The sequence below is a fragment of the Rhipicephalus sanguineus genome, chromosome 8 (assembly GCF_013339695.2).
Source record: "Rhipicephalus sanguineus isolate Rsan-2018 chromosome 8, BIME_Rsan_1.4, whole genome shotgun sequence".
Taxonomy (NCBI): domain Eukaryota; kingdom Metazoa; phylum Arthropoda; class Arachnida; order Ixodida; family Ixodidae; genus Rhipicephalus; species Rhipicephalus sanguineus.
The window spans coordinates 20540618-20565872 of record NC_051183.1 but is presented as its reverse complement, the minus strand read 5'-3'; the positions used below and the strand labels follow the sequence as shown (position 1 = coordinate 20565872).

The 25255-nt window shown below is 46.8% G+C and overlaps 2 protein-coding genes across 2 annotated transcripts in view; one reads left to right on the top strand and one right to left on the bottom strand.

The window, feature by feature from the left end:
• LOC119401520 (retinol dehydrogenase 7-like) overlaps positions 1–15884 on the top strand; it is a 31378-nt gene extending 15494 nt beyond the window's left edge. The window contains exons 4-7 of the mRNA XM_049418160.1: positions 8519–8723; positions 12576–12758; positions 14256–14385; positions 15451–15884. Of these exons, the coding sequence (XP_049274117.1) occupies positions 8519–8723; positions 12576–12758; positions 14256–14385; positions 15451–15784 (852 nt within the window). The 3' untranslated portion in view covers positions 15785–15884. The remainder of the gene's footprint in view (positions 1–8518; positions 8724–12575; positions 12759–14255; positions 14386–15450) is intronic.
• Positions 15885–18758: 2874 nt separating this feature from the next.
• LOC119403067 (D-beta-hydroxybutyrate dehydrogenase, mitochondrial) lies at positions 18759–24495 on the bottom strand. The gene is made up of 4 exons (XM_037670017.2): positions 24092–24495; positions 22824–23030; positions 20977–21159; positions 18759–18905 (listed from the first exon to the last, which is right to left on the bottom strand). Exons 1-4 carry the CDS (start codon positions 24294–24296, stop codon positions 18760–18762), a joined length of 741 nt encoding a protein of 246 aa, XP_037525945.2. The 5' UTR covers positions 24297–24495; the 3' UTR covers position 18759.
• Positions 24496–25255: the final 760 nt, after the last annotated feature.

Genomic DNA, 25255 nt, shown 5'->3' with positions numbered 1-25255 from the left:
AGATAGAAATGAGAAAGAGATATAGAGAAAGTGGAAGCGAGAAATAGAGAGAGAGAAAAAAAAGAAAGGGAAGAAAGAGAAAGAATATAGAAAGACCAAGAAAGAGAAAGAAAGTGATAGAGACAAAGAAAGAAAGATATAAATAAACGGAGTAAAAAAAAAGACATACACAAACAGAGAGAAAAAAAAAGATAGAAATAGAGGAAGAAGAAAAAAAAGAAAACTTGCAAAGCTTAGCAATACAGTAACAGCCAGGACTACCTAGGTAGTCGTTAGCTCCGATGTCTCTTTAGCATATTGCATCTCCAGTGCAAGCTACGCTGTTTATTTATTTTTTTTGTGATTCTATCCCAAACTCGTACAGAGTTTGGTGAGGACAGCGTCTTTCACTTACCTGTCATCGACTGGCGTACCCCCCCCCCCCCCAAAATATTCAATTTTGCATATGTATGTATACACATACATACAAACACACGCACGAACATAAATAAAAGGTGGTTGAACCTGTGCCGAAACAAATTTCTGGCGACGCCCCTGACGTCGTCAACCACCTACGAACCGTCTCGCGAGACAAGATAACTCCCATGGGAATCAAGTGATCCGATCCCTCCAAAACACATCGGATGCTGTCGTTCGGGCACCTTTTGAAAACACCGAACAAATTACTCACAGAGGTACGCGTCCCCAAACTTTCCCCGAGCGAGTGTCAAGGAGGTTCGTGTCATTTACGACTCGTTTTCTTTCCTCGCTAACCTCTCACTTTTGTAATTATTTTTCTCGTTTCGATTGGACCGTCTCGCTAAGACCGGACCTTGCCGTAAAGCAGCATGGAAGATGACACTGATTTGTCCCGACTCTCACCTCCTAAACACACCAACCTGTTTAGTGCAAGGAGGTTCCCACCTTTATCTTGCATCTGAGCTGTGCAAGAAAACAGAGACATAGGATAAATAGCATAACAGTCGTAGGCACGCACGGTGGCGATGCGGCTCATTATTCAAGGCTGGAGAGGGTAGGCATGAAGGAGTGCATTGAGCATAGCGGCAGACCGTAGTGGCGGAGTGCTGAGAATTACTGGTCCGCTTTTCAAGGTTTTCTTCGGTGGAGAGAAAGCGCTCTGTTTACGCAGTGCGTTGTTCGGCTCCCGGCCGAGCCCCACGTACGATTTGGTGTGCACTTTCTTCTGTCACGCAAGGCACGCACTCGGACGCGACACGTGATCATTTTCGAAACCCGATACACGGCCGCGGTGACTTGCCGTGGTAGTCTCACTCATCAGGCTCTGCCGTGCAAGCCACAACTGGTCCCGCAGGCAGAACCCCCGTGAGCGGTTTAGAATGATTTCATGAAAGCGGCGCGCCGGTGACGCAAGGTGGCGATCGCGAGGGAATTGTTGCCAAGAGCACGACCGCGTGACGCGTTTTGCCAGCGTGTGTGCGTGTGTGCCGTCATGAGATGAGGCAACCTTGTCCCCGTCCAGCAATTGACCGGCAGTTTGAATCCCTTCGGACTGCCGCTGTTTGGAGAAAAGGTATCGGCAGACGCAGTGGGTTGGCAGCAAGCGTAATAGAGTGGGCAATTTCTGAAAGGTACGTCTTTTTTCGGGATCTGCGATGCAGTGATTTTATGCGTGTTACTTAGGGCCGGCGCTGATATTGTAGCAGATGCCTGCTTGTCAAGACGGAAGCAGTGTAACGATGCCAATGGCCATGAGCTAAGTACGCAGCCTTTCTGTCTGCAACTTCAGTACACATGTACTGAAGTACAGATGTCTTACGCCTTTGGCATAAGTGATCTTCGTTGTTTCAATAGCGGCATTGGCATCATATCTAAGACGTTAAGATATTTATTTCCGCTGCTTCCTGAGAAATAGTGTCGTTATTGTTAAAACGTTTAGATTGTTGGTGTGTTAACGATAGTGATGAATAAGGGTAGGTGTACCTACAGAAGGTGTAAGACATTACATATTGCCACACACGCTCCTTTCATTATGTGTTTTTTGTTACCGGCCCATTGCACGTGTGGCTGCTACCTTGCGCAAGCCATGCCCAATGTCTGGGAACATTCGAGATTATGTTAGGCTTGAGCGCGCAAACGCGAACAGCTGAGATTAGTCTCGAACTAACGCGGCCGCCAGCGATAAGGCTCGAATGTTCGATGCCGCATGTATAAATGCCGACGCGCCTTGCCACGGTTCAGTTTATCGACGGTCGACGCTTGTTCGCCGCTATCAATACAGTGTCTATTGCTGTTGTTTGACTTTCCGTTTCAAGCCCCGCCACGGTGGTCTAGTGGGTATGGCGCTCGACTGCTGACCCGAAGGTCGCGGGATCGAATCCCGGCCGCGGCGGCTGCATTTTCGATGGAGGCGAAAATGTTTGAGGCCCGTGTGCTTAGATTTAGGTGCACGTTAAAGAACCCCAGGTGGTCGAAATTTCCGGAGCCTCCACTACGGCGTCTCTCATAATCATATCGTGGTTTTGGGACGTTAAACCCCAGATATTATTATGACTTTCCGTTTCAAGGCCACAAGTTCGGCCAAATAAAAAGTTTCATCTTGGACACGCCGACTGCTGCCTTCGTCAACGTCACGACCCCGTGACAATATTTTTACAAATCTTCTTATGCTTATCCTTCTAGCAGTTGCTGATTTTCTTGCCCTAAGTATGGTACTTGTCGCCTTCAATGACTTTTGACAAAATCGTGTTTGTTTTCATTGAACCCCAAATGCGTAATGACAGGCGGAAAGCGGATGATAGTTTTTTTTCTAGAGAATCGGCTACAGGAATTAGTGGAATTACTTCGGTGAACAACAACAAACTCAGCAACAAGAAAACATGACAACCTTCTGCCATACATTTCTCTCGTAAATATTGCTGACTCTGCCTGTATGTCCGCCTCGGTGGTATAGTGGTTACGGTGCTCGGCTGGTGACCGGAAGGTTGCGGGTTCAATCCAGGCCACGACGATCGCATTTAGATGGACGCGAAATGCTAAAGGCCCGTGTACTTTGCGATGTCAGTTCAAAATAAAAGACGCCAGATGGCCGGAATTTCCGGAGCCCTCCACTACGGCGTGCCCGATAACCATATCGTGGTTTTTGCACCAAAATACCTGCTATTATTGTTACCATCGCGGTATGAATTCAGAGTGTTCTTTCTACTGTCAAAGCTTGTATAATGGCCTTCAATAGGAACTTGTAAGAGGAGATTGCTTCGAAATATGCTGTAAGATGGTGTAAAGATTTCTATATGTGTTGTCCATGCGAGAAGTCTATGGACCACATAAAGGCAGTACATTCATATTATAGAAAAAAAAATGGACACAATGCCAGCAAAAGTAGAGATAAAATGAGCTGAAAGTTCGGCTTTCACATGGGAGTCTTGTACCATAACTGTTTTTCTTTGTTCGCGTGTGTGCGACTTTTGTCTCGTCTGTAGTGCTGAATTTTACAAATAGCATGCTCTAGTACACAAATCACCCCTCTTGCGACTTGCAGGACGCGCGTTCAACTTCAATTCGAGTTCAAGCACGCTCAGTGCGCGATAGGACGAATCGCAATGTTTCCCTTAATCTTCTACGCGAATGTTCCCTGCAATACTCTCAACACAGATATAAGAGATGCTCCTGTGCTCCTGTGCAATAACCATCGCAATAGCTCTGGAAGCAAACAGCGAAAGGCCGAAACATATCTAAACTGCGTTTCTGTTTGCACACTTTGTTGTTTTAACAGGCTTGTATTTCTCTTTTTTAACGCGGTAGCGTTAGAGAGCTCTGTCGCAGAAATTCCGCTGTCGGCGTCGGCACCGTTGGTTGTGAGCGAAAAATCATCCGTGAGCGAAAAATCGAGAAAGTAGCAAATAAAATAAACGATAAAATCTTCGGTCCCAATGAGGATCGAACCCGGGCCGTTCGCGTGGCAAGCAGGTGTCTTACCACAAAGCCACGATGTTGCTTGCAGCTGCTTCGGACAAAAACACTACATAAATGTCATGTAGTGAAAGGAGTCTCGACGCATTTTGTTCGGCAGGTGTCACGACGAAAACGAGCCCATACGGTAGGCGCATTCGCGAGGCCATCAAACTACGTCGAAAAACGCCGGGATAGTGCAGCCATCGCCGCTAAATACACACACGAACTTACAAACAGCTCTAAAAATGGACAACTATGTTCATCTAGAGGAAAACATATCAAGCCAACGCAGCAAACGCTAGATAATGTGCTGCCATCTGTGAGGCATTGTGAGAAATATGTCTCGACTTTTCATGGCATCCGAGAGAGCCGGCGCGCGGCGTATATCTGGAGGCCATGCGACTCTTGCTTTAGATCGAAAGCCTGTAAAATTCGCGCGCGTGCGTGCGTGTGTGTGTAACAATACACATTAATAAGTATGCACTTAGTGGTTGAAGTGCGCACTAGGGGCCGGATTTCGCTATCGCGTTCAACTCTTAAAGGCGAAGCTTAAGGGTCCCCCAATTTTTGCATGATACAGCAAGTCGCCAGCGTGGTCGCTGCAGCGTTGCTGTAGTAATGAGGTTTCGGCTGCTCAGTGTAGCTGAGAACAAGCTAAGTAAACACGAATACACTGGGGATGCTCGGTGGAGGCGTTACACTGCTCGTAAAGTTACAGATTGGCAACAAGCTTCGCGCACGCCCCAGCAGTTCACCCTACAACAATACTGTAACGCCGCATCTGGAGCGAAACAGAGGAGCTATGGTAAAAGAAGAGAACGAGGACTGTGTTGTTGCTTCCGCAGCCTCACCCTATCCAGTCCTTCGCCGTTTTGCGGTCTGAACAAATGCTTCCCGCCTTGTAACGTCGTGGTGGAGGTGCTGGGTATCGATGCCGGTACCTGTCCAGTGTATACTGTAAGTATAGAGAAGGTAAAACGTCTTTATTAGTGTTTGAATGGAGAAGGAGAGCGTAGGATTAGCCCCTAGTTCGGGTCCCTAGAATGACTCTAGCCATAGGCGTGCGCTCGAGGGAAGCAGGGGAGAGGGGGGCGCCTCTTAATCACCTAAGGGGGGGGGTGCAAAGTTTCCCCCGTACGTTTGCTCAGTCGGACCTGTATCGTCATTGTTTAAAGAGCAGGGTTACGGCCACGCAGGTTTTTGACAATAATAGCGTCCGAAGGTCCCTGATGTTGCATTCCAAGAACTGTTTACTTTCCATCTTTGCAGTCGGAAAGCCAAGGGCCAAGGAAGGACATTGTGAGAGGCATGTCGTCGCTTCATTTTCACTTTTTTCATCCATTGAGGAGCATGTCTTCTTACTCAACCAACGGGAAAGGGGGGCTGCGATAAAACTTTGCCCCCCCCCCCCCTTCCCCTCCACCCCCCCCCCCCCCTACTCGAAATGGGGAACTCTGCACAGCTTATGACCCAAGCGATGAGTCGTACCCGCTTTATCATGTATCGGAGGTGTTCGCGCAGGTGGGATACGAATTCCGCCCGACAAATGAATATAGGGCAACTTTCTGTGAGTTTCGAGTGAAAGCGTTTTGTGCTAGCCGCTTCAGGCTTTAAGAGTGCTGCTTCTTGGGCTAGTTGGAAAAGCATACCGATTTCATGGAGACAAAGACACAGTGTGGCGCACGAAAGCTTGCGTTTCTGGTTTTCGTATGCTCGACTGAGTCCTTGTCCTCATCAAGCGCATCCAAGTGCCGGCACACTTCAGACTCTCTTTGTATTTTTTTGCGCAACGCACTCGATGTTTCAGAAACGATTTGTAGCTCAAGAAACACAAACATAAAAGAAGGCAGGAGACGACATACGAGCGTTCCTTTGTCTTTCTTAGAAAGTAGTGCTCACGTTTGCGACGGTGATGGGCTCGGTATAAACTGTGACGTCCAATAATCCTTTGTATGTAGTTAGCACTGGTATGTCGTCTTCCGTCTTCTTCTGTATCTGTGTTTCGTGCGCTACAAATTGTTTCTGATGTACAACCAACAGGCCCAAATCGATTCCGTCGCAGCACAAGGGTTCGTCGCAGCACAAGGGTCGCAGCACAGTTTCCGGCGCAGCACAAGGGTCAAGCAGGGTGCAGTAGTGCCGCAACTTGTGGAAACTTAGACAGGCATCGGTCATCATGAGGGTCTGCTGGCTTCTATTCTTCTCCCTGACTGCCGTGATGTGGTACCTGTGGCCACGGCTTCCTCTGCTTCCGGGCGTCGCCCACGGCCTCGGTTCTCTGTTCGTGATGGCCTGTGCGAGTTACTTTCTCGCAGAATCATCTGGAGAGTCGCTCGCGTCAGCCTGGTGAGCGGACACGGGAAGGCTGTGCTCATCACAGGTGAGTAACATAATTCATCTTGTCTTTAAGAAATGGCAGTTTGCTAGAAGTACAAGGTTGTGAAACAGTTGGATGAGGAACAGGGGGCTGAAGTGCGGCTCATTTGTGGATCGTTGGCGGCTTAATCTTCGCTTAGTCGTGGCTTAGTTGCAACTTAGTTGCGGCTTAGTAAGTTGTGGCGTGTGTGTCTTATTTGTGGCTTAGTTGTTACATAGTTGTAGCTTAGTGGTGGCTTAGCTGTGACATAGTTGTGACTGAGCGCTTGCGGTGTAGCCACTAGCGCTAAGTCCCAACTGACCTTCACTTGCCATTAGGGTGTGTGAATATCAAATTTTTCGAATACGAATCGAATACGAATATCCATCTTCGAATATCGAATCGAATATCGAATATCAAAGGAAAAATGCCTCCACAGTAACAATTTTATTTAACATGTAGCTATTTGAAAAAAAAAAAACATTAACAGCCTGACTGGCAACACAACATACACTGCTATCTCCAGAACATAATGTCCAGGCTAGCACAATGCACATCACAACAAAAGCAAATATCACGGCACAATGAAAGTAATGACTGCATGTTATCATGAAGAAATATGAGTTGCTCCACATGATCAGGCAGCAGGCGCTCCCTTCTAACAGAGACAACCCCCCCCCCCCCACCCCTGCCACTGAAAAGGCACGCTCGCTTGGAACAGAAGTGGCTGGTATAGGGAGGTACATGGGGCAAAGCTTTGCCAGACTGGGGTATCTGAAGGTGCCTACAGTCCGCCACCAGTCACGTGCGTAACTGTCTTTCTTCAGAAGTGGTCCAGCATAGTGAACGAGTGGTAGTGCGGCACGTTACGGCCGCACGATATTGAAAATGCAGGGTTACATGATCGCCAACAGCGCTGCACGTCGGAGATGCACCAGCAATAAATCATACGTATTGGGGCGCTCGTCGCAGGCAGATTTCGTGCCTCCGTGTATTTACGATGTTTATCGCTCCTCTCGGCAACGTTTTTAGCGATACGAACGCAGCAGAAATGTGGAGGACGAGTTATTTTATACATGATTATCGAATCGCATATTTGAATGTTTCGATTATTCGAAGTTATCGAATATTCGAAACTTTTCGAATACACGATTTTCGAATCGAATACGAATATTTCGAATGTAATATGCGACGAATATTCGAAACTTTCGAATATTCGCACACCCCTACTTGCCATGCATCAGTAGATTATGCCACACTGGTTTGTGTTCTCTCTGCGCTGCGTAGAGTTGCGTTCAGTAAAGCCCTGTCGTCGCACAATTTTTCTTCCTTTGTCATGAGCGCATATGTGGCCAAAGAATAGCCGAAACGGACTTAGGAACTCACACAGACGTTTATTAGCGTCCGCATGAGCCATCTTTACGTTCTGGGCTCATGCGGACGCTAATGAACGTCTGTGTGAGTTCCAAGTCCGTGTCGGCTATTCTTCGTGCCACTTATTTTTACAGCAGCACTAAAGTGGTAGCATATTCGCTGTAATCAACCAGAATGAGTCTTCCACAAGGAGTTCAACCGTTAATTTTGTCACCTCCTGGTTACCGTTTTGTCCCGTTTTGGGTCGTTCCTCGGGATCAGGCTCTAATGACCTCAGCTTGGTTTAAACCCGCGTTTCCGTCATCTGCTCCTCATCACCTCTTCTTTTTGTAATGGATCAATACTGCTGAAGTATTTTGCGGTATGACACCTGAAAATACTTTAGGAACGTAAGAAAAACTACATCATATAAACAATATTCACTTATACTACTCTCATTCTTGAGAAGCAAGGACTCCACTTTCCTCACATCGTTGTTATAGGCAGAATGCTGACAAGGAAATGTGGTGTACTCTTTGTTTTAACCGCAACACAGACTGGCCCAGAAGGCATAATTATGCTGTATACGTGGTATTGCATGCGTGCTGCAAGGCATGCGTGTGTATGAATTGACGTAGTGCTTAAAGGTGTCCGTCACCATGTATGCAATGATCACGGCTGGCCGTCGCAATGTAGCGTAGGCCGGCTTGCAGCAGCTTCAAGTTGATTAAAGAGAATGCAATCGACTGAGAACGTCAATCTATTTACTGTTTCGTGAGAGCATGCGCTTTCGCCTGTGCCTCGTCAGCGGTAGTTAAAAGGGCTGTCAATAATTAATATTTGAATAGCAGAAGCTGACCCATGTGTGATACTACCCACTGCTCTTTTTTTGTGCAGGGTGACACAGGCTTCGGACACCTCCTGGCTAAATACCTGGCCAGGGATGGTTTTCTAGTCTTCGCCGGCTGCCTCGACGCTAAAGGCGAAGGCGCCCTGTCGCTCAAGAAGCAGTCGAACGTCAAGGTGCTACAGATGGACGTCACGAAAGACGTCGAAATCGACGGGGCGCACCGCGTGATCAAAGAGGAGCTCGGAACTCGCAGTAAGAAAGCTAACGTTACTTTACTCTTAGATTATTGTCTCTAATGAAAATAGCTTTTATGTTAATTCTAAGTAGGTCCACAAAATTCTCTTACCTATCGCATGCCCTTGTGAATGTATCGGTAAACCGGTCTGGAATCTACAAATTGGCCTGATTGTAGTAAACAAATGCAGGCGAAATTTTGAGGAATTATCGCTGTGCGCAGCATTTTTCGGATCCTTCTAGCACGATATCGCAAGACCGTTCTAGCGCGTATTAATTTGGGAGGACGTACTTCGTTCCGCTTGAGCATTAGTGTAATGAAAACTTTTGTGCTTGCCAACTGTGTCTTGCCAATATAATAATAATAATAATACAATAACAATAATAATAATAATAATAATAATAATAATAATAATATAATAATAATAATAATTAATAATAATAATAATAATAATAATAATAATAATAATAATAATAATAATAACGTCTTTATTTCCATCGACGATGGAGGAGACGGCGGGTAAATGTCTGTTTGAGAGACAAGTAACTTATAGAGGCCCGCAGTCAGCTCTACGATGCAGGCAGCGATAGCACACATATGCAGAAATACAAAACAAATTACCGCAGAATACATATTCCGAATACAATATATCCAAGATTCTCCAAGATATATCCAAGATCCAATATATCCAAGATATATCCAATATATCCAATATATCCAAGAATACAATATATCCAAGACTTATTTCACTTTCATACAAAACAGTCACACAAGGGACAAACAATAAAAAAAATGAAAGGCCTCTTGATGGCAGTTTCAGCGTTCCTTTCCTTACTGCACACGACCGTACTACGTTCGCGTCTCATTTCACGCACCTGCTTGCGTAACTACGCCCAATCCGGATGAAGGTAAAGTGACTCGATGCCCGCTCCTCCGCGCGCATTGAGGCACCTGTAGATGAAGGAAGCGCAGCGCGCCACGCTTCGCTGCCGGTCAAGCGGCGTAGAAAGCGGGCGACGCGTCGAAGTGGGCCGCCTTCGCTTCCTTGATGCACAGCCCACGAAAAGGAAAAGATTTGAAACTTAGACCTTCCCGTAGCATCGTGCTGCCCACAAACGCAGCCGCCAGTGCCCGCCGCAGCTGCTCCGTGCGGTAATTACGTCTTCGGAGATCGTGGCGGACAGCAAACGCTCGATCGTTGTGGTTTTTATGGGCGAAATGTTGGCGCTTGACTTGTCTTGAGTGCTCCCTATGACGGGCTTTCAAAGAGCGAGGATGTGCGCTGGTGTCTTTTTGTTGCTGTCCCACATTTTTAAAGGAGCGCGAATAACCGTACCAGACTTTATGGCACACGCCTGTGCCTTTCGCAGGGTCATTCTGCAGTTTCTCCGGCAGCGCCTATCATTGTTAAGTGACTGGTGTCCGGGTGGGATCATAAACATTGGCGGTCATGACGTATTTCAGGTTTCTTAGGTCATTCGGCCATTTCCTGTGCTTTCCGCGGGCAGGAATATATCCCCTGAGATCGGTCTTCGATACCTGGCCACAAGCGCTTAGGGATGTGCTTGTTAACTTTGCGATTGGACAGAGCAGACTGGAATTTTCATCGCTTCAAGGGGGCAGTCATTGCAGAGTTTTAGAATGGGGTTCGTAGAGTTGCGTTGCTTCGGGTACGTGCGCTATTTTCGAAATGCAACGTGCATACCCAAGATGTTAGCGTATGACGCTGCGTAGCGGCGACAAACGCTAAAGCGAAGCTTTGGGTACCCTATTTTAAAACAGCCTATTCTTGACCGAGGGCTGAGGGTCAGGTGGAATAAGGCACTACAGCCGCGTCCAGTTTGTCCTCGTTACATGCTTGCTGCCAGCGTTCGCTCACCATTGTCAGTGAAATAATCAAACCCGCAGTCCAGGTGTTGGCTGCTCTGAACTACGACAACATCGACCAAAATTATACACGCTTGTTCTCAACAGGAGCGTGAGAGCTGTACTGAATGTGAATTACAGACGCTCCGCTGTTACGGAAGACGACGGCGACGATCGGTGGCCGTGGTTGTCGCTCGCGCACGTGCTCGCCAGTAGCCAGACCTGCCTGATAAAGAGCCTTTCGCAAAGCAACGTCTGACCCTTTCTTGACCCTTACTGTTTCATACTCGACGATCCATCCCCCACGTCGTGCTCGTCGTTGCCGCGAAATACGTGTGGGTTGCGTTGCTGATGCACACCCGTACAGAAGACTGTCGTGGTTGCGGCAGCTTGCGAAGGGCCAGGAGCAGTCGTGGTGAAAGGGACGGTAGCGTCCGATTGCGAAGTTCCAGGTTTACGGGAACCCCGGCTCCTCCACCACTTGAAATAGGGGTTGTACGTCAAGAAAGGGGTCAGACGTTGCTTTTGCAAAAGGCTCTTTATCAGGCAGGTCTGGCTACTGGCGAGCGCGTGAGCGAGCGACAACCACGGGGCCACCGATCGTCGTCGTCGTCTTCCGTAACAGCGGAGCGTCTGTCATCACATTCAGTACAGAGCAAAATATGTGATCTGTAGGCGGTAAAATAAGCCATTTGCTGGTCCTCGCCAAAGGCGCGCTTGACGTAATCATGTCTGCCGAGAAAGGCATTAGAAACTTCTCCAAGGCAAGCCATAAAACAACATATACAGGGCATACACAGACATCATCATGGTCACCACACTGTTCTACACCCGTATCATGGTGAACCCCCTGCACGTTATGTGACCTATATCCACTTGTGGGGTGCTATCACCCCCTGTAAAGTCGTTTGCGCCTCATGGTTCACGCGTGTCCCGCGGATAGACCGCAGGTAGGTTAAATGGCGTCCGAGCGAGTAGTGGCGCTGTGTTCGCGTGGGCTAGGGTTAGCGTGGTGGCGCCGGCAGCGCCGCCTGCCGGGGAAGCTAGGCCGGTGAACAGAATACAGCAGGGAGGCTCTCTTTGGGCTTGGCGGCGTGCGTGGATGGACGTCTCCCGCGGTGCGTCCGGGGGGACGATACCGCGGCTCGTTTCCCACGGGCCCCTCGTGGTGAGTCGTGCATCGGCGACGCCGCATTCGCGGTGCATTGTATGTCTTATGTTGTCTTCGGTGTGTTATGTTTTCTGGGTATTCATAAGCATTGTATAAGGTTACTCACGCGCAGCAGGTTACTAGTTGTGTATTAGATTCGGCTGACGGGCTCGCCGTAAGTAAAAAGCAAGTTAATAAATGTACACGTGTTGGCTTTCCCGACGGCGTCTGCTGTCTCCGTGTGTTCCGAGAGCGGCGATATATACAGACCCCACAACTTATCTCTAGCAATACAGTGTAAGCTGTAAAAAATTACATCAGCAAGCTGGAATATGTGATCATACAGGAATACTCTTGAATATGTGTTGATTGTTAAACTATGGAGTAAGAGACAACAGGCTGGTTAACCAGAGGATGTGTCCGGTTTGCTACCCTGTACTTGGGAAGGGGACATGCGGTGTAAAAGAATGAAAGAGAGGAATATGAATCTGTGACGACACTGTACTGTCATGGCTATAGCACCGTCCAAGTACGATACACCAGCATTATCTATGAACAGTCATGATTTGCCATTCAGTCCGGTTTACCGAAGAAACTGCAATAACGCGCTATGAGCGGCTTGCATTGAAGACGGGGTAGGCCAGTGCCCTAGGATTTTGTTATCTGTGAAAGCGCGGTTGTCCAGCTGTCCTAGTTCGGCTGAGAGGATCGCTCCGTCGGAGTTAAGGCGGGTACACTCAGAGAGAAGGTGAGCGATTGTTTCACTGCACCCGCAGAGACTACACAACTAAGATACATATAAAGTTGTTGAGAAAATGTTTGACTTATGACGGCAAACTGACATCCCTCGCAGAGCTCTGGGCTGTGGTGTGCAACGCGGCCATAATGAACAGCGGCCTCGTCGAATGGTTGACGATGGCAAGCATCACTCGCATCTTTGACGTCAATGTCTTCGGCGTGGTGAGGGTGGTGAAGAGGTTCCTACCCATGCTCAAGGAGACCCACGGACGGGCAGTCATCGTCACCAGCAATCTTTGTAAGTGTTTTGCCGATGCGAGTGTTCTAGGTCGCAGCTCATTAGCAAGTTTAGTCTACTTTATTTCCAGCAAACATGCTTACATAGACGTTTGAGTCATATGGGAGTAAAATCCGCTCGAAAGCAGCTCGACAAATCTCCCATATCCCTTGAGCTCATGGCCCCCATAAAGGCCCCCATATTCTTTGTGTTTAAGTTAGCCGAGTGTCTTCTTTAGCAAGAGTTCAAGAATTAAATGAATGATATTGCTATCGCTATTATAAAGCACTTTCGAAATGCAGGTATTCTGTCTAAGCTGCCATGGTGGTCTAATGGTTACGGTGCTCGACCGGTGACACAAAGGTCACGGGATCGAATCCCGACCGCGATGGCCTCATTTCGATGGAGGCAATATGCTAGAGGCCCGTGTGCTTAGATTTAGGTGCATATTAAAGAACCCCAGATGGTAAAAAATTCCGGAGCCCTCCACTATACGGCGTCTATCATAATCACATCCAGGTTTTGCGACGTAACACTCCACTAATAATTATTATTAGCAAATTAGTCGAGTTTACTCTTTAGCAAAGGTTCAAGCATTAAGGGGATGGTCTTGCTATCGCTATTATAAGGCACTTTAGAAATAGAGATATTCTGTATCCAGGCAGCTGGACAACGCTATTGAAATAATGTTGCTCAGATTTTAAGGAAAAAAGATTCAAACTTACGAGAATATTAGGAACTATATATTTTTCGGTGCGTTGAATTTTTATTAAAAAGTGTAGAAAAAGTAGGGCATTAATTAGGGCGTAAAACATGGCATTTTTCCCACCGCAGAATAAACACGCTTAACAAAGAGCACTTCCATAATTCTTTCTAATATTTCGGACATCTTACTAAGGCCTCCCTCAAACATCAAAGTAGTCTCTACAACGATAGTAAGGTTGTACTAAATCCTATAAAATGCAGTTACACTATGTTGTTTTATGATTCACCTCAACAATATATCCCAATAAATCTGCTTTGTGCGCTCATTTCACGCAATTTATGATATTAGCTGGTTTTGAGAACATACCTCTTGAGCGATTCAACCTTGAGCAGGTGGACAATATGCTGAAAAAATTCGTTGCTGGCCTAGTTACTTCATAATACAAAAAGCGATTGTCCTCTGCCTTAGTGTTCTTTCTTTGTTCTATGTCGAATACGTGTTATGCAGTATTTAAGAGTGTGGACAATATGCGTCTCAGAAAGTGCGCATTTTCCACTGGTAGTCATTATTGTGTATCGTACTGCAGAAAAGGCTTTCTCTACCTTATGAATAATTATTCATGTTAACAATTTCCCTTTCTCAATGTCAAAGCACTTGACTGAAAAAAAAATCAAAACAGGCTGAATGCCATCTTCGCTATAATACGCATAATTTTAAACCTGACACCTAGGACTATATCGTAAAGATATACATTTAAGCCCTAAGACGAAACAACTGAAACATCACTTTTTTCTGTATTAAACCTTTTTCAGCTCACTTCACACTGCCGTTTACTACGCCATACGCGATGAAACACGCGGTTCAGTCCTTGGTCGACGGTTTAAGAAGAGAGTGCCATGGCAAGGGAGTCGACGTCGTAGCTGTTGAGCCCCTGACATACAGGTAAGTAGAGACACCTTTTGAATGATCACTCAAGCTGTATACGTCGCTGTCTTTACGGAACAAACTACGCAGTACATGTTGAGCCCAACCAGTAGTTACGAAAATTTGGATGTCTCTTATTGTAACGATATACCGAGCAATACTGTGTGCTGTGAGACCATTGATTCTTTTACAAACCACATATGCCGTGTTGAATTAACATCATAAAACCTTAGTATTGTTGGTGGTATTAATATTTTTGTTATTCTTGTAAACACAGCCCATTAATGTATGTACAATCCACTGCAAGGTCCATGGTGAGCCTGCAGCGCGTTAAAAACGTTACTCTTAGGCTGATTGCTAGCACCGATGCTGTTGGAGACTTCAAAATAAAACCGAATCATTGTACGCGGGCGAACCCCCTCCTTCCTTCCCCCCAACACCCCCAATCCCCAACCCCTTGAGCGAGTGGGAGACCTTGTTATCCAGCCCCGCCCTACCGACTCAGCTTGCACTGACGGACAGGGGCCAGGAGCTGCTAGATACATACGGGTCCCGAAACTAGGGAACCGCCCCGTCTGGTGCCTGCGTGCACTACCAACACAGTTGGGCTTAATAAAAGTTGATTCATCATCATCATCATGTACGCGGGCACCGCCAGTACCCGAAATAAAGTTTAGAGGTTGTCTTGTTAATCATCACACCCGAAGATCATGGAGACGAGGCAGAACAGGCAATCCATTCACCCGCATGCAAAGTCCCACAAGGCCGAATAATAATAATAAAAAAAAAAAAACATAAGTGGACTGTACCTAGACATGTATTTTCCGTAGAAAGGCAGTAGGAACAAATGACGAGATACAGTGTTAAGGAAACATTTTCGCCCATTGAATAAATGAATCACAATAGCAGGTTTAGTGATTTGGCAAGGTGGCTATCTTCAAGTGCAACGCGAGAGAAAACGAGTGTAGGGTAGGAGGATGCACACACACGATTGGTACTTTGTCTTTCTTCGTGCTAACTTTCTTGCTCTGCAGTTAAGAATGGTCGAATAATAAGGCCATAAATGTGTCGTCCGTATCGCAGGTCTAAAGTTACTGACGCCGTAGGCTGCCTCGCTGCCGTGGAGAAGGAATTCAAGAGTCAGCCCGCCGAAGTTACGGCCGGCTTCAACGCCCAAGAACTGCACGACTGGACGCGCTCAGTCAAAGCGCTCTACGACTGGAGGATCAAGGACGACATCGAAGACCTGGTCGACCAAATGGTCCTGGCCGTCAGGGAGACAGATCCCAAGACTCGATACCGGACAATGGCCGTCTTCGACTACGCTTGGGTCACGTGCCTCAGGATCCGGCCGGCCGAGGCGGTTGACATTATTTTACTATGGTCGAGACGGCTGGCGCTGTGGAGGAAGAAGTGAGCGGGGAACATTTCATATCTGCTCTAGCAGATATCACAGGATGTCATCTCTTGGTGGTGCTTGCGTCGGCATGTTGAATGGTCCTGGCGAACTGAGCGTTTTGAGGAGTGTGTCGTCTGACAGATGGAACTCATCAGGATGGTTGAAGTACCAGAGTTTTTTAGCACAAGCTTCCACTTCGAGTTCATGGCTTCAACGACGCAACTAGTTGGCATCGCCTGCTTACTCGAAGCATGTGCAGGCCAAACAAACATATCTGGCTGCGAATATTGTGGACGAACTAGAAAATGTGCTGCAGTGAAATATGAAAGTTATCTAGGTGTCAGATTTTACGCTACCCTGAACAGTCTTTGAAGGTGTCACGCGAGACGGTATTCAGTGTCACAAAGACGAAACATACCTGATCACACTACTCTTTGTCCAAGTTTGCACAAAAGCAATTAGATTCATACACATTGTGTATTATACTCGAAGGCGCCTGAATTATGATGAGAATGACAATCATAACAACAATCGTGAACCGTACTTTAGGTGCGCACCGAAAAACTCCCGAGTATCAAAAATAGTTGATGATTGTCCCCTACCTCCCGTCTATCCCTTAACATATGTAGCTAGTTCCAAAGGTCGATAAACCTTCGAACTTCAATAGAAATGTGCGACAAGTCTTATAATAGCGAAGAGCCAAGCTCATCTGCTGTTACGCAAGAATGCCTGACCCATTGTTAGTCTGTGTGTCAGTTTAAACGCCGCGTACTGCTACGCTACTCTTGTAGTGAATTTGCAGAAGCTTGCTCGCTGATTGCGTTAATGTCAGCAGGAAATGTGTTTTGGGGTCCCTGACTAGTGCAGGGACCCAAACATGCAGCCCGAGGACCTTCTGATAGCGGCCTGGCAAGCGCAAGGCTATCAGCAGCCACAGTCTTTATTTTCTTAATGGTCGCACATGCTGCTTTGATCATGTGCTACAAGACGTGAATGGTGTTAAGAATTTTTTTCGTGGGGCACCCCATGTGGTCACAATGTATCACCGCACAAGCGTTGAACATAAAGTAGACATTTCAGATTCGGCGTCCATATTTCAGTCATTCTGTATACCAGTATCAATATGTTTCTCGAAACCTGGCGTCAAGTACCTTTGAGTAATGACTCATATGAGATGTGAGAAAGACCTTCGTTCAAACGGCAATGTTAGCTGACATTTTGCGAAAGCTCCTTTCCCTCCTCCCCCTTCCCCTAGAAGTCATCACTCTCCCGGCCTATCGAGACTAAGTTTGTGACTGCGGCCCGCTAGCTCAGGTGAGTTTGAGACCCCTGGACTATGGACTAGTGCCTTTACTTCATCATGAGCTGAATCTTCCGCGTGACGACAGATAGTAAATCAGTCACGTCACGGGGGAACGCTGTCTCGAAGAAGATGTAAGGCGTGTCTTTCCCAGGGTGATCGATAAACATACTTCGGGTAAGTTTCTCGACTGCTTTCTCGATGACGTCGACAGCTTCCTCGGGTCTTCCCTAATAAAAGCGTCGAAGGCTTTCTGATTTATCTTTATCCAGTCCTCAATGTCCCGATGAGTGTAGTCGGCGACTGCGTCCGGATCTGTTGCTTCAACTCCGCATAACCAAGGCCATGGGAGTCGAGCCAGCTTTGAAGATCTCCGTCCTAGAAATTCCAAAAGGAGAACAGCATAACAGTTTTAGAATAGGGTTCGCTGAGTTAGTTTTGCTTGGGTACGATACGCTATTTTTTAACTTGAGTGCCTGAGAGGTTAGCGTATGCGTCTGCAGTTGCAACAAACGCCAACGGAAAGCTTTTCTAAAACGCTACCGCTAAACGCTTACGCAACGGAAAGCTATTCTAAAACTGCCTAATGAACGAACGCTCTCTCGAGATGCTGTTTTCAGAACGCGGACCAAACTTAATCTTAATGCTGTGGTGCGCAAAGGAACGAAACACGAAGGAAGGCAAACGAAACACGGCGCAAACTATCAACTGAAAGTTTATTGAAACACCAAACTATATATATGTGGTTAGATGACCCCGAGTTAAAGGCACGTGTACGGACCAAACCACTCCTGGCAATAAACGCTGTCCTTAGCTACGTAATGTTAATTTCTCAAATTGGAATGCCCCGGTTGCTCAGCTAAAGAAACGCATTTAGTGAAGCTTTCATTAGGAAGAGAAGCATACCTTTTTTTTTCACTCATCTGTACTCGTTGGTAGCTTCCTCATATGTTTTCTAATCGTTATACAAGTTAAAATATTTGATGGTGCTTTTCCCCCTTTCTGCAATGCCTCTGAGGGCCTGTCGCGGAAGATTCTGGTGCTGGGCCTGTTGGTGCATAGTTTTAATGCAGGATGACACCCAGCCTTAAAGGACGCATACTAGCGTGTGCGCTCCCAGTGTACGTGTTCGTGAAATTCCTTCCTCCTGTGTATGTGTCCTTCAAGGCTGGGTGTCTTTGTTCTTTGAAATTCTAGGGGTCTGTAAAATATATTTAAATAAATAAATAAATAAATAAATAAATAAATAAATAAATAAATAAATAAATAAATAAACTAGAGTTTATGGCATTATGGAAGACCACCTTGAACCTTCTTTTTTGTCTATAGCTCTTTAAAAAAAGGATGCTCATTTCATCATGTGACCTAGGAGTAAGAGAAGTTCCCACATTCGCAAGCTGAGAAACATTTTATGAACAACATATATATTGGATATTTCATTAAAGTGGTGAAAGGGTTATCGCAGTGTCCATTCTTACCTCCCCATTTTAATAAGCGCTAAAGCAGACGCACTCTAAAGGAAACTGGGTCATCGGCGTAAACGATTCGTCAGCTAACAGAAAACATATAAATTCAAGTGGATGAGAGGGTTACACTATTCATTAAAAAAGTTCCAAAGAGAAGTTACGAAATATATGCAGTAAAAGGTTTCCTGCGGTGACTGGCTCCAGGAACATTATATTTGGCTTCACTATCATTCAACATACCGATAAGCCGAAGGCTCCACTGTAACGAAGTCAACCCCTTTGCCATGACATTCCCGGCGCAGACCGTCCATCATGGAAACCACGGCGTGCTTGGACATGCAGTACGGCACGCTCATGGGGACTGTAAAACGACCTGAAATTGAACACAAAATGAGTACTTGAAGGTGTTGGGCCCAGACAGTGAAGAACGGACATTTACAATGTATTCCAGAAATACGTGTGCGCTCATTAATTCTCACAGCGTGCACATTTTGTTCAGCAATTTTGAGCAATATAGTATCACAAAAAAAGTGACATAGTAATAACGGGATATAAGGAGAAGAAAAAAAGCTAAGCCAGTTCAGCCTCAAGTGAAAGCTGTACCAAGTGCAGAGCAGTGATTCTCCTACGTTTTTCTTGAGCTTTTGTTGTGTTATCTGCTCTTTCCTGTTCTTTTTTGTTATTTTCTTGTGTTTATCTGTCTTTTAGATGTGAAGCATCTTATGACGGAGTTCAATCCGGTGGTGGTGGTGTGCGGCGTGACCACCCTTACTGCGCATGCGCAAACCCACTCCTCACACCACTTCCCCCCTTTCCCTCCCACTCCCCTACCCCTTTCCCTTCACCACTCCTCTCCCTTTCCCATCTCCCTTTCCCCTCTCCCCTCCCATCCCTCTCCCCTCTCCACTTTCGCTACCACTCCGCCTTTCCCCTCCGTTCTCGACTCTCCCTCTCCACTCCCTCTCTCCCCTCCCCTCTGTACTTTCCCTCTCCACTCCCCCCTCTGAAACGCGGGCTCGACATGCCGAAACGCTGCTTCGCATCGCCTCATGGTCCCGTTTAGCGGGAGATGGTGTGAGCTTTTCTGCTCTTTTCTATCCTTTTCATAGTATTATGTGACATCTTCTATGCTTTTCTCTTCTTTTCTTGTGATTATCTTATTTGTTTTCTGTTCTACGGTCTCCTTTCTACAGTTTTTCTACTGCTCGCTGTTCCGAGTGCGGTGCGTCTTACTCCAGGCGCCGACGTTTCAACTCCGTTTCTCTCTTCCGTAAATTTACATCTGACTCCACACGCTGGCGTTTCGCTTTTAATGGTCTCGGACAGACGAATTAGCCCTTCGGCGACGCTGGCGTTCCTAACGCGCAGCCTTCTCGGCTTATGTGGGTCGAACGTGGCACCTGCATGACGCCAACGTGAGACATGAGACTGCTGCGTGGCACCAACGCGAGATATGAGGCGACGACAGGATAGTCTCTTAAACTGCTCCAAAGTTGCAATGTACGGGTGTATCGAACGAATTCGTATAGTTTGTAAGTGCGAGAGGAATAATTGTCGCTGAGCGTAGTACCGAAGCGCGTTGCATCTCGGACAGCGCGAAAAGCAGAAGGAGCGGCTGCAGGCCATCTGTTGAATCGGCAGTCAGGTAGTGCCAAATCCCGTGCGCAGCCATTCATCTTTTCTGCTGTTGCAACGGCTGCGCAGTGGCTACAGCGCGCTCGGCTGCGGAGCGGGGACGGCGGCGGTTGAGCAGAGGTTGTAACTCGTAATTCTTACCGTGACTAATGTTAAGGCGAAAGCCTTGCCCGCCTCATAATAGCGAAAATTGACCGGGTCCCGCATCGGCGGCGTCAACACGAGTGATGCATAATATCATCATCACGCGATGAAGTCACCATATAACGTTAACACGGCTTCACATATCGCCAAAATTTATGACGTCATCGTGACGCCACTATGACGCTATTATGACGTCGCAAAACATGATGAATAATGACGTCATCAAATCACATCGTCGCTCGTTCAAAGGAGGGCCGATCATGGAGGCAGTGCAAAACCAGGTGAGCTGCAGATACTTTCGAGGGGGGCGGGGGAGGAGGATCAATGCATCAAGTGAGAAGAGAAAGAAGATGGCTTTCGCCTTCGAGTCACCTTATTCGAATACATAAGGGACCCTGTGAGTTTCCTTTTTTTTTTGACGATGACGTGACTCGTGCGCCGTTTATCTGCCAAGGCTTTCTGACAACGGTGGGGTCGAACAACGAGCCAAGTAGTGCGCTCTCTTTAAAAACGGGAGCGAAAAAAGCCGGCGTGAGCGAGCAGACATTCGCTGGCATGCCATGGTGTACGAAATGGGGAGGGGGGGGGGGGTAGATGTACTAGGAGACTGTGGGAGGAATGTTAATGTATCGTTCGGAATTATACGGGCGCAAAGTTTTACCTACCTAAGGGACTCGCTACCGTAACAAGCCTGCCCTTGCTTTTCTTCAAGAGTGGTAGAAACTTCTTGGCGACTCGAAGCACCCCGAAGACGTTGATGTTGAAGACGTCGACGACCGTGTCCATCGTCAGCCACTCCAAAAGGCCGGTGCTCCCGATCCCGGCGTTTGCAACAACCGCCGAGAGCTCTGCGTCAAGAAAAAGAACAACATCAACCAATACCTCAACTGAAATAAAAAAATCAGGCCATATCAACGAAAGTGAATGATGATGAGTGGGCGAAGCTCCGGAGGTAATCTGGTAAACCGTCAATCCCCGTAAATTTTGCCCACTCGATCACCATAAACACCTGACACACAAACGCGGGGGTCCTCATATATGACGCTAAGCTCAGGGGAACGCTTGTTGTCGGCGTTGCCGTTTTGCCTTTCGAGGGCGAGAGCGCGTTCACGGTCGTTTTCATCCATGGCAGAAAGAGAATGTGTGGTCTGCAACGCGCTTATGCTTCATGGTCATCAGCGTCATCGTCATCGTTATCACGTGTAGTGCGTACATTCCACTATACTGGAACGCGCTTATTCTTCTTGGTCATCAGTCGTTATCATCATCTTTATCGCATGGAGTGGATACATCCCACTACGCGTGGCTACCTCCTACTACATACTACAAAGGAGGGACAGGCCCCACCCTGAGGAGCTTCGCCCCTAAAAGGGGGGAAATCGTTATTATAGCTACTCATGATAGCATCAAGATGTCGCTTTCCTGTTCTATCATCGCGTACTACTAAATCCACACCTGTATTCGCTGCCACTGTAACAATATCGTATTGAATTCTCACCGTGTATTTTCACACTTCAGAAGCGCTGGCATTTTTTGCACTTTTTGCTGCATTGATGTATACAATGTTAGTCGACATCAGTGCGTGTTATTCCTTGTCACCTCTTCCAGTCACACATTACCGCAATTCGTTTTGGCCTACTGCAATGACATACTGCCAAATTAATCGATGAAAATTGGCAATGGCCACACCTCGCAAACATACGCGCAGTGCGAGTTGCGATTTGATGCTCTTGCTTAATGGTTACTTCAGATTGCTGTCTTTTTCTTATGAGCATTAGCAGATGAGTTAGTCACTAGTGCATTTACATGTAGTAAAACAAGGTAGCAGTTGGTGTCCGAGTATCTCGGAATAATTGATCTTCTGTATTAATTTTATGGTTTACTTCATTAACATGTGTAACCGTCATCTGCACGTCATCCAACATCCACCCGCATCCGCCTATCACCCAACACATACTCGTAATGTGCCCATCCCCCACCATACACCCATCATCAGTCTATCACCCACCATCCACCCATCATCAGTCTATCACCCACTATCCACCCATTATCTGCCCATCACCCACCATCCACCCATTCCGTCACACAATATCCACTCATTATCTGCCTATCACCCACCATTCACCCATCACTATCCATTACCACAATCCACCAAGGATGTGGGTGGTGTGTACTATGATGCCCACCGTTTAACAAATTTTAAGTTGGACAGAGAAGCAAAAGAAGGCACGGAGGTTAATCAGACGGTGGTCCAGTTTGCTACCCTGCAGTGTGGGTAGAGATAGAAGGGTGAAGGAAAAGAGAGAGAGAAAGCAAGGGAATGCAGAGAGGTTAATAAACGCAGGCCTACTTTGCTAACTTGAACAAGGGGAAATGACTAAAGGTGTACCGAGGTTTCTATCATATCCTGGCTATCACTGCAGTAAGGTGCATTTGTTCCACGAATTAAAAATGAAATACGTTATTTGCCGTTCTATTGCTCTATGATATAAAGTACAAACGCTTGGCTTACCCCTCTTTCCGAGATGCTTCTTTATCGCGTCGAAGGCTTTGTCGACTTGCTCCTGTTTCGTCACATCTAACTCTAGAACGTTAACGTTTGAGAAGCCCTTTAACTCGCTGGCACCAGGGCTGGTGAAACTGAGACAACTTGCGAATACCAGGAAGCCTTTGCGAGAGAGTCGCTTCGCCAGTCGATGACCAAATCCCGTATCACATCCTGAAAAGTGAAATCATAAAGTGGTAACATTCTGTGGAGCGATGTGCTCGGATAAGCGCTAGTGTAAGTGCAATTTATAAAATCATAACGAAACATATAAATGAAGTCTTTGCTATGGAACGTTGCGCGAAGTTGATCTAATTAGACGTCACGTTTAGAAAAAAAAAAAAAAAAACTGCTCGCTGCTGTAGTGCGGAAGAAGGTGGTGGTTGTTTTTTCGGAGATAACTGGCGAGTACATGAATCAAGATCCCTCTCTCCGAGTCTGCGAACTCTTCTATTTAAGAAATCATTTATTAACGGGGTGAACCTTCTAGACCACTCCTGTCAATAAGATTATTGTTAGATTTAGTGAGTTTAACTGAATACAAGTGGTTGTCCTCCAGTTTTCAAAATGAAGCCCGAGAAATCATACACTGACTACCCAGAAACTGAGTCTTCACGTATCGCCCATAAATCAGCATTAAGGTTACTACAACTTCTTTACTCTGCCAAATTTTTACTGTTTTCTTTAGACATCACTATTTCTTTTTCGTTCGTTGGGCACATTCCTCCTCCATGTACCCCACGTTCGATCCACAAACACTAAATCACAGTGATAAATTATTAACACTAATTTCAAACTCCTATATGCAAATAGGAAATGCTATATGCTAAATGTTTGGGGCAATGTGTTGAAAAAGTTTGGGGCAATGTATTGAAGAACCGCCGATGCAGAGGGAACGACAAGGTTTTATCATTTGAAGACAAATGTTAGGAATAGACAGCAATTCTTTAATGATAATACTGGAGATGTTAGGAAATCATTCAACTTACCACATTTATAAAGTAACAAGCCTGTGTTGGTGCTGTGTGTAAGCATTTTGTCCTTGTCTTAATTCTGCGTTCTGGTTCTCATAACAAGCCTAGTACTAAGCAGAAATGCTTCAATGCGTCCACGCAAGACTTTGCACTGCGAATATCGTGCTAATATGATTGGCACATGGACAGTTGCTTTGTGCACTCGAGGCTGATATTTCAAAACATCACAACATGCACAGTCATTCGAATATTTGTACTCACCAGTTATGAGCACTGCCCTTCCTTCTCCACTGACCTCGGTAACAAAAGCACGTGCCCACACAAGCCTGGATAGTACATATGACAAAATGGCGGCAATCCACGTAAATCCGACAACCTTGGCCACTTCATTCAAGGGAGTCGTGTAGTCCCGCAGTCTCCAGAACAGAAACAAGAAAGCGAAGAACAAAACAAAGGAGGTCCTCATTGCGACGGGTGACGCTGTGCGAGAGTGAAATATTCAAGCCTCTCGCGCGGGACACTGGCTTTTGAAACCGTCACTTTACACCAGGGTGGGCGCGGTGCACGTTGTGGCGAGCGAGTACGATGACAAGACGAGAGCGCACCATTTTCCGCGGGAAACGCGCGAAGTGTTCTGAGAGCGGGTACGCCACTGCACCGGACCTCGTAAACAACAAGACATAGAAGCCGGACAAAGGGCAGGCAGGATGGGATATACGCTGCGAGGAGGAGGGATTCATTTTGACGACGCTTAGGCGAAGCGCACGATGAAGCACCGTCAATGAGTTTGAAGGTGAGGGAAGGAAATAAGCAGATTTAGAACTGCGAGCCGCAATGAAGGCGCAGGAAAAACACGATTGCGTTGAGGCGGTAGCATGCGACACGCGTCGTTGAGAAAACGAGTTTCTTTCGTCGCACAGCGAGGTCGCATGGGAAGGCCGAAGAAAGTGACGCGCACGGAAGGTGAAAGCGAGCCGGACCATGCGCTGTTCTTCCTTATTCATTCATCGTTCCATGTTTTACGGGCAAACGTAACATTGGGTTTTTTAACTATATGTTTTTTTTAGAAGATGTTAGCTCTTCTATATAGCGCCGGCTGCTCCTTCTCACCGACGATAGAATTCGTGAAAATCACACCCATCCATAGGCGCTCGCAGGGTTCTCGGTCAGCGGGGGGGGGGGGGGGGGCAAGTCCTATCGCACCGCCTCCGCCCTCCCCCCTCCCGCCTTTCGTTGGTCGTGTCCGATAAAAAGAGAAAAAAGCCCCGTCATAGATGAAAAACTAAAAATGAAACGATAACGGGCGTCTCACAACATCCTCGTCTTTTCTATGCGTACTGTGTCTAAATTTTGTGCTGTGCAGTTTAACATTGGCATACCAACTAGCCCGATCCCACGCTTTACGTCTCACAACAGCCTGCCATA

Coding starts and splice junctions, on each gene's coding strand:
- LOC119403067 (XM_037670017.2), bottom strand. CDS start 24,296: ATGAGGACCTCCTTTGTTTTGTTCTTCGCTTTCTTGTTTCTGTTCTGG. Junction 21,160..22,823: donor GAAGCATCTCGGAAAGAGGG/GTAAGCCAAGCG, acceptor TTCTTGACGCAG/AGCTCTCGGCGGTTGTTGCA. Junction 18,906..20,976: donor TACGGTAGCGAGTCCCTTAG/GTAGGTAAAACT, acceptor GTTCAATTTCAG/GTCGTTTTACAGTCCCCATG.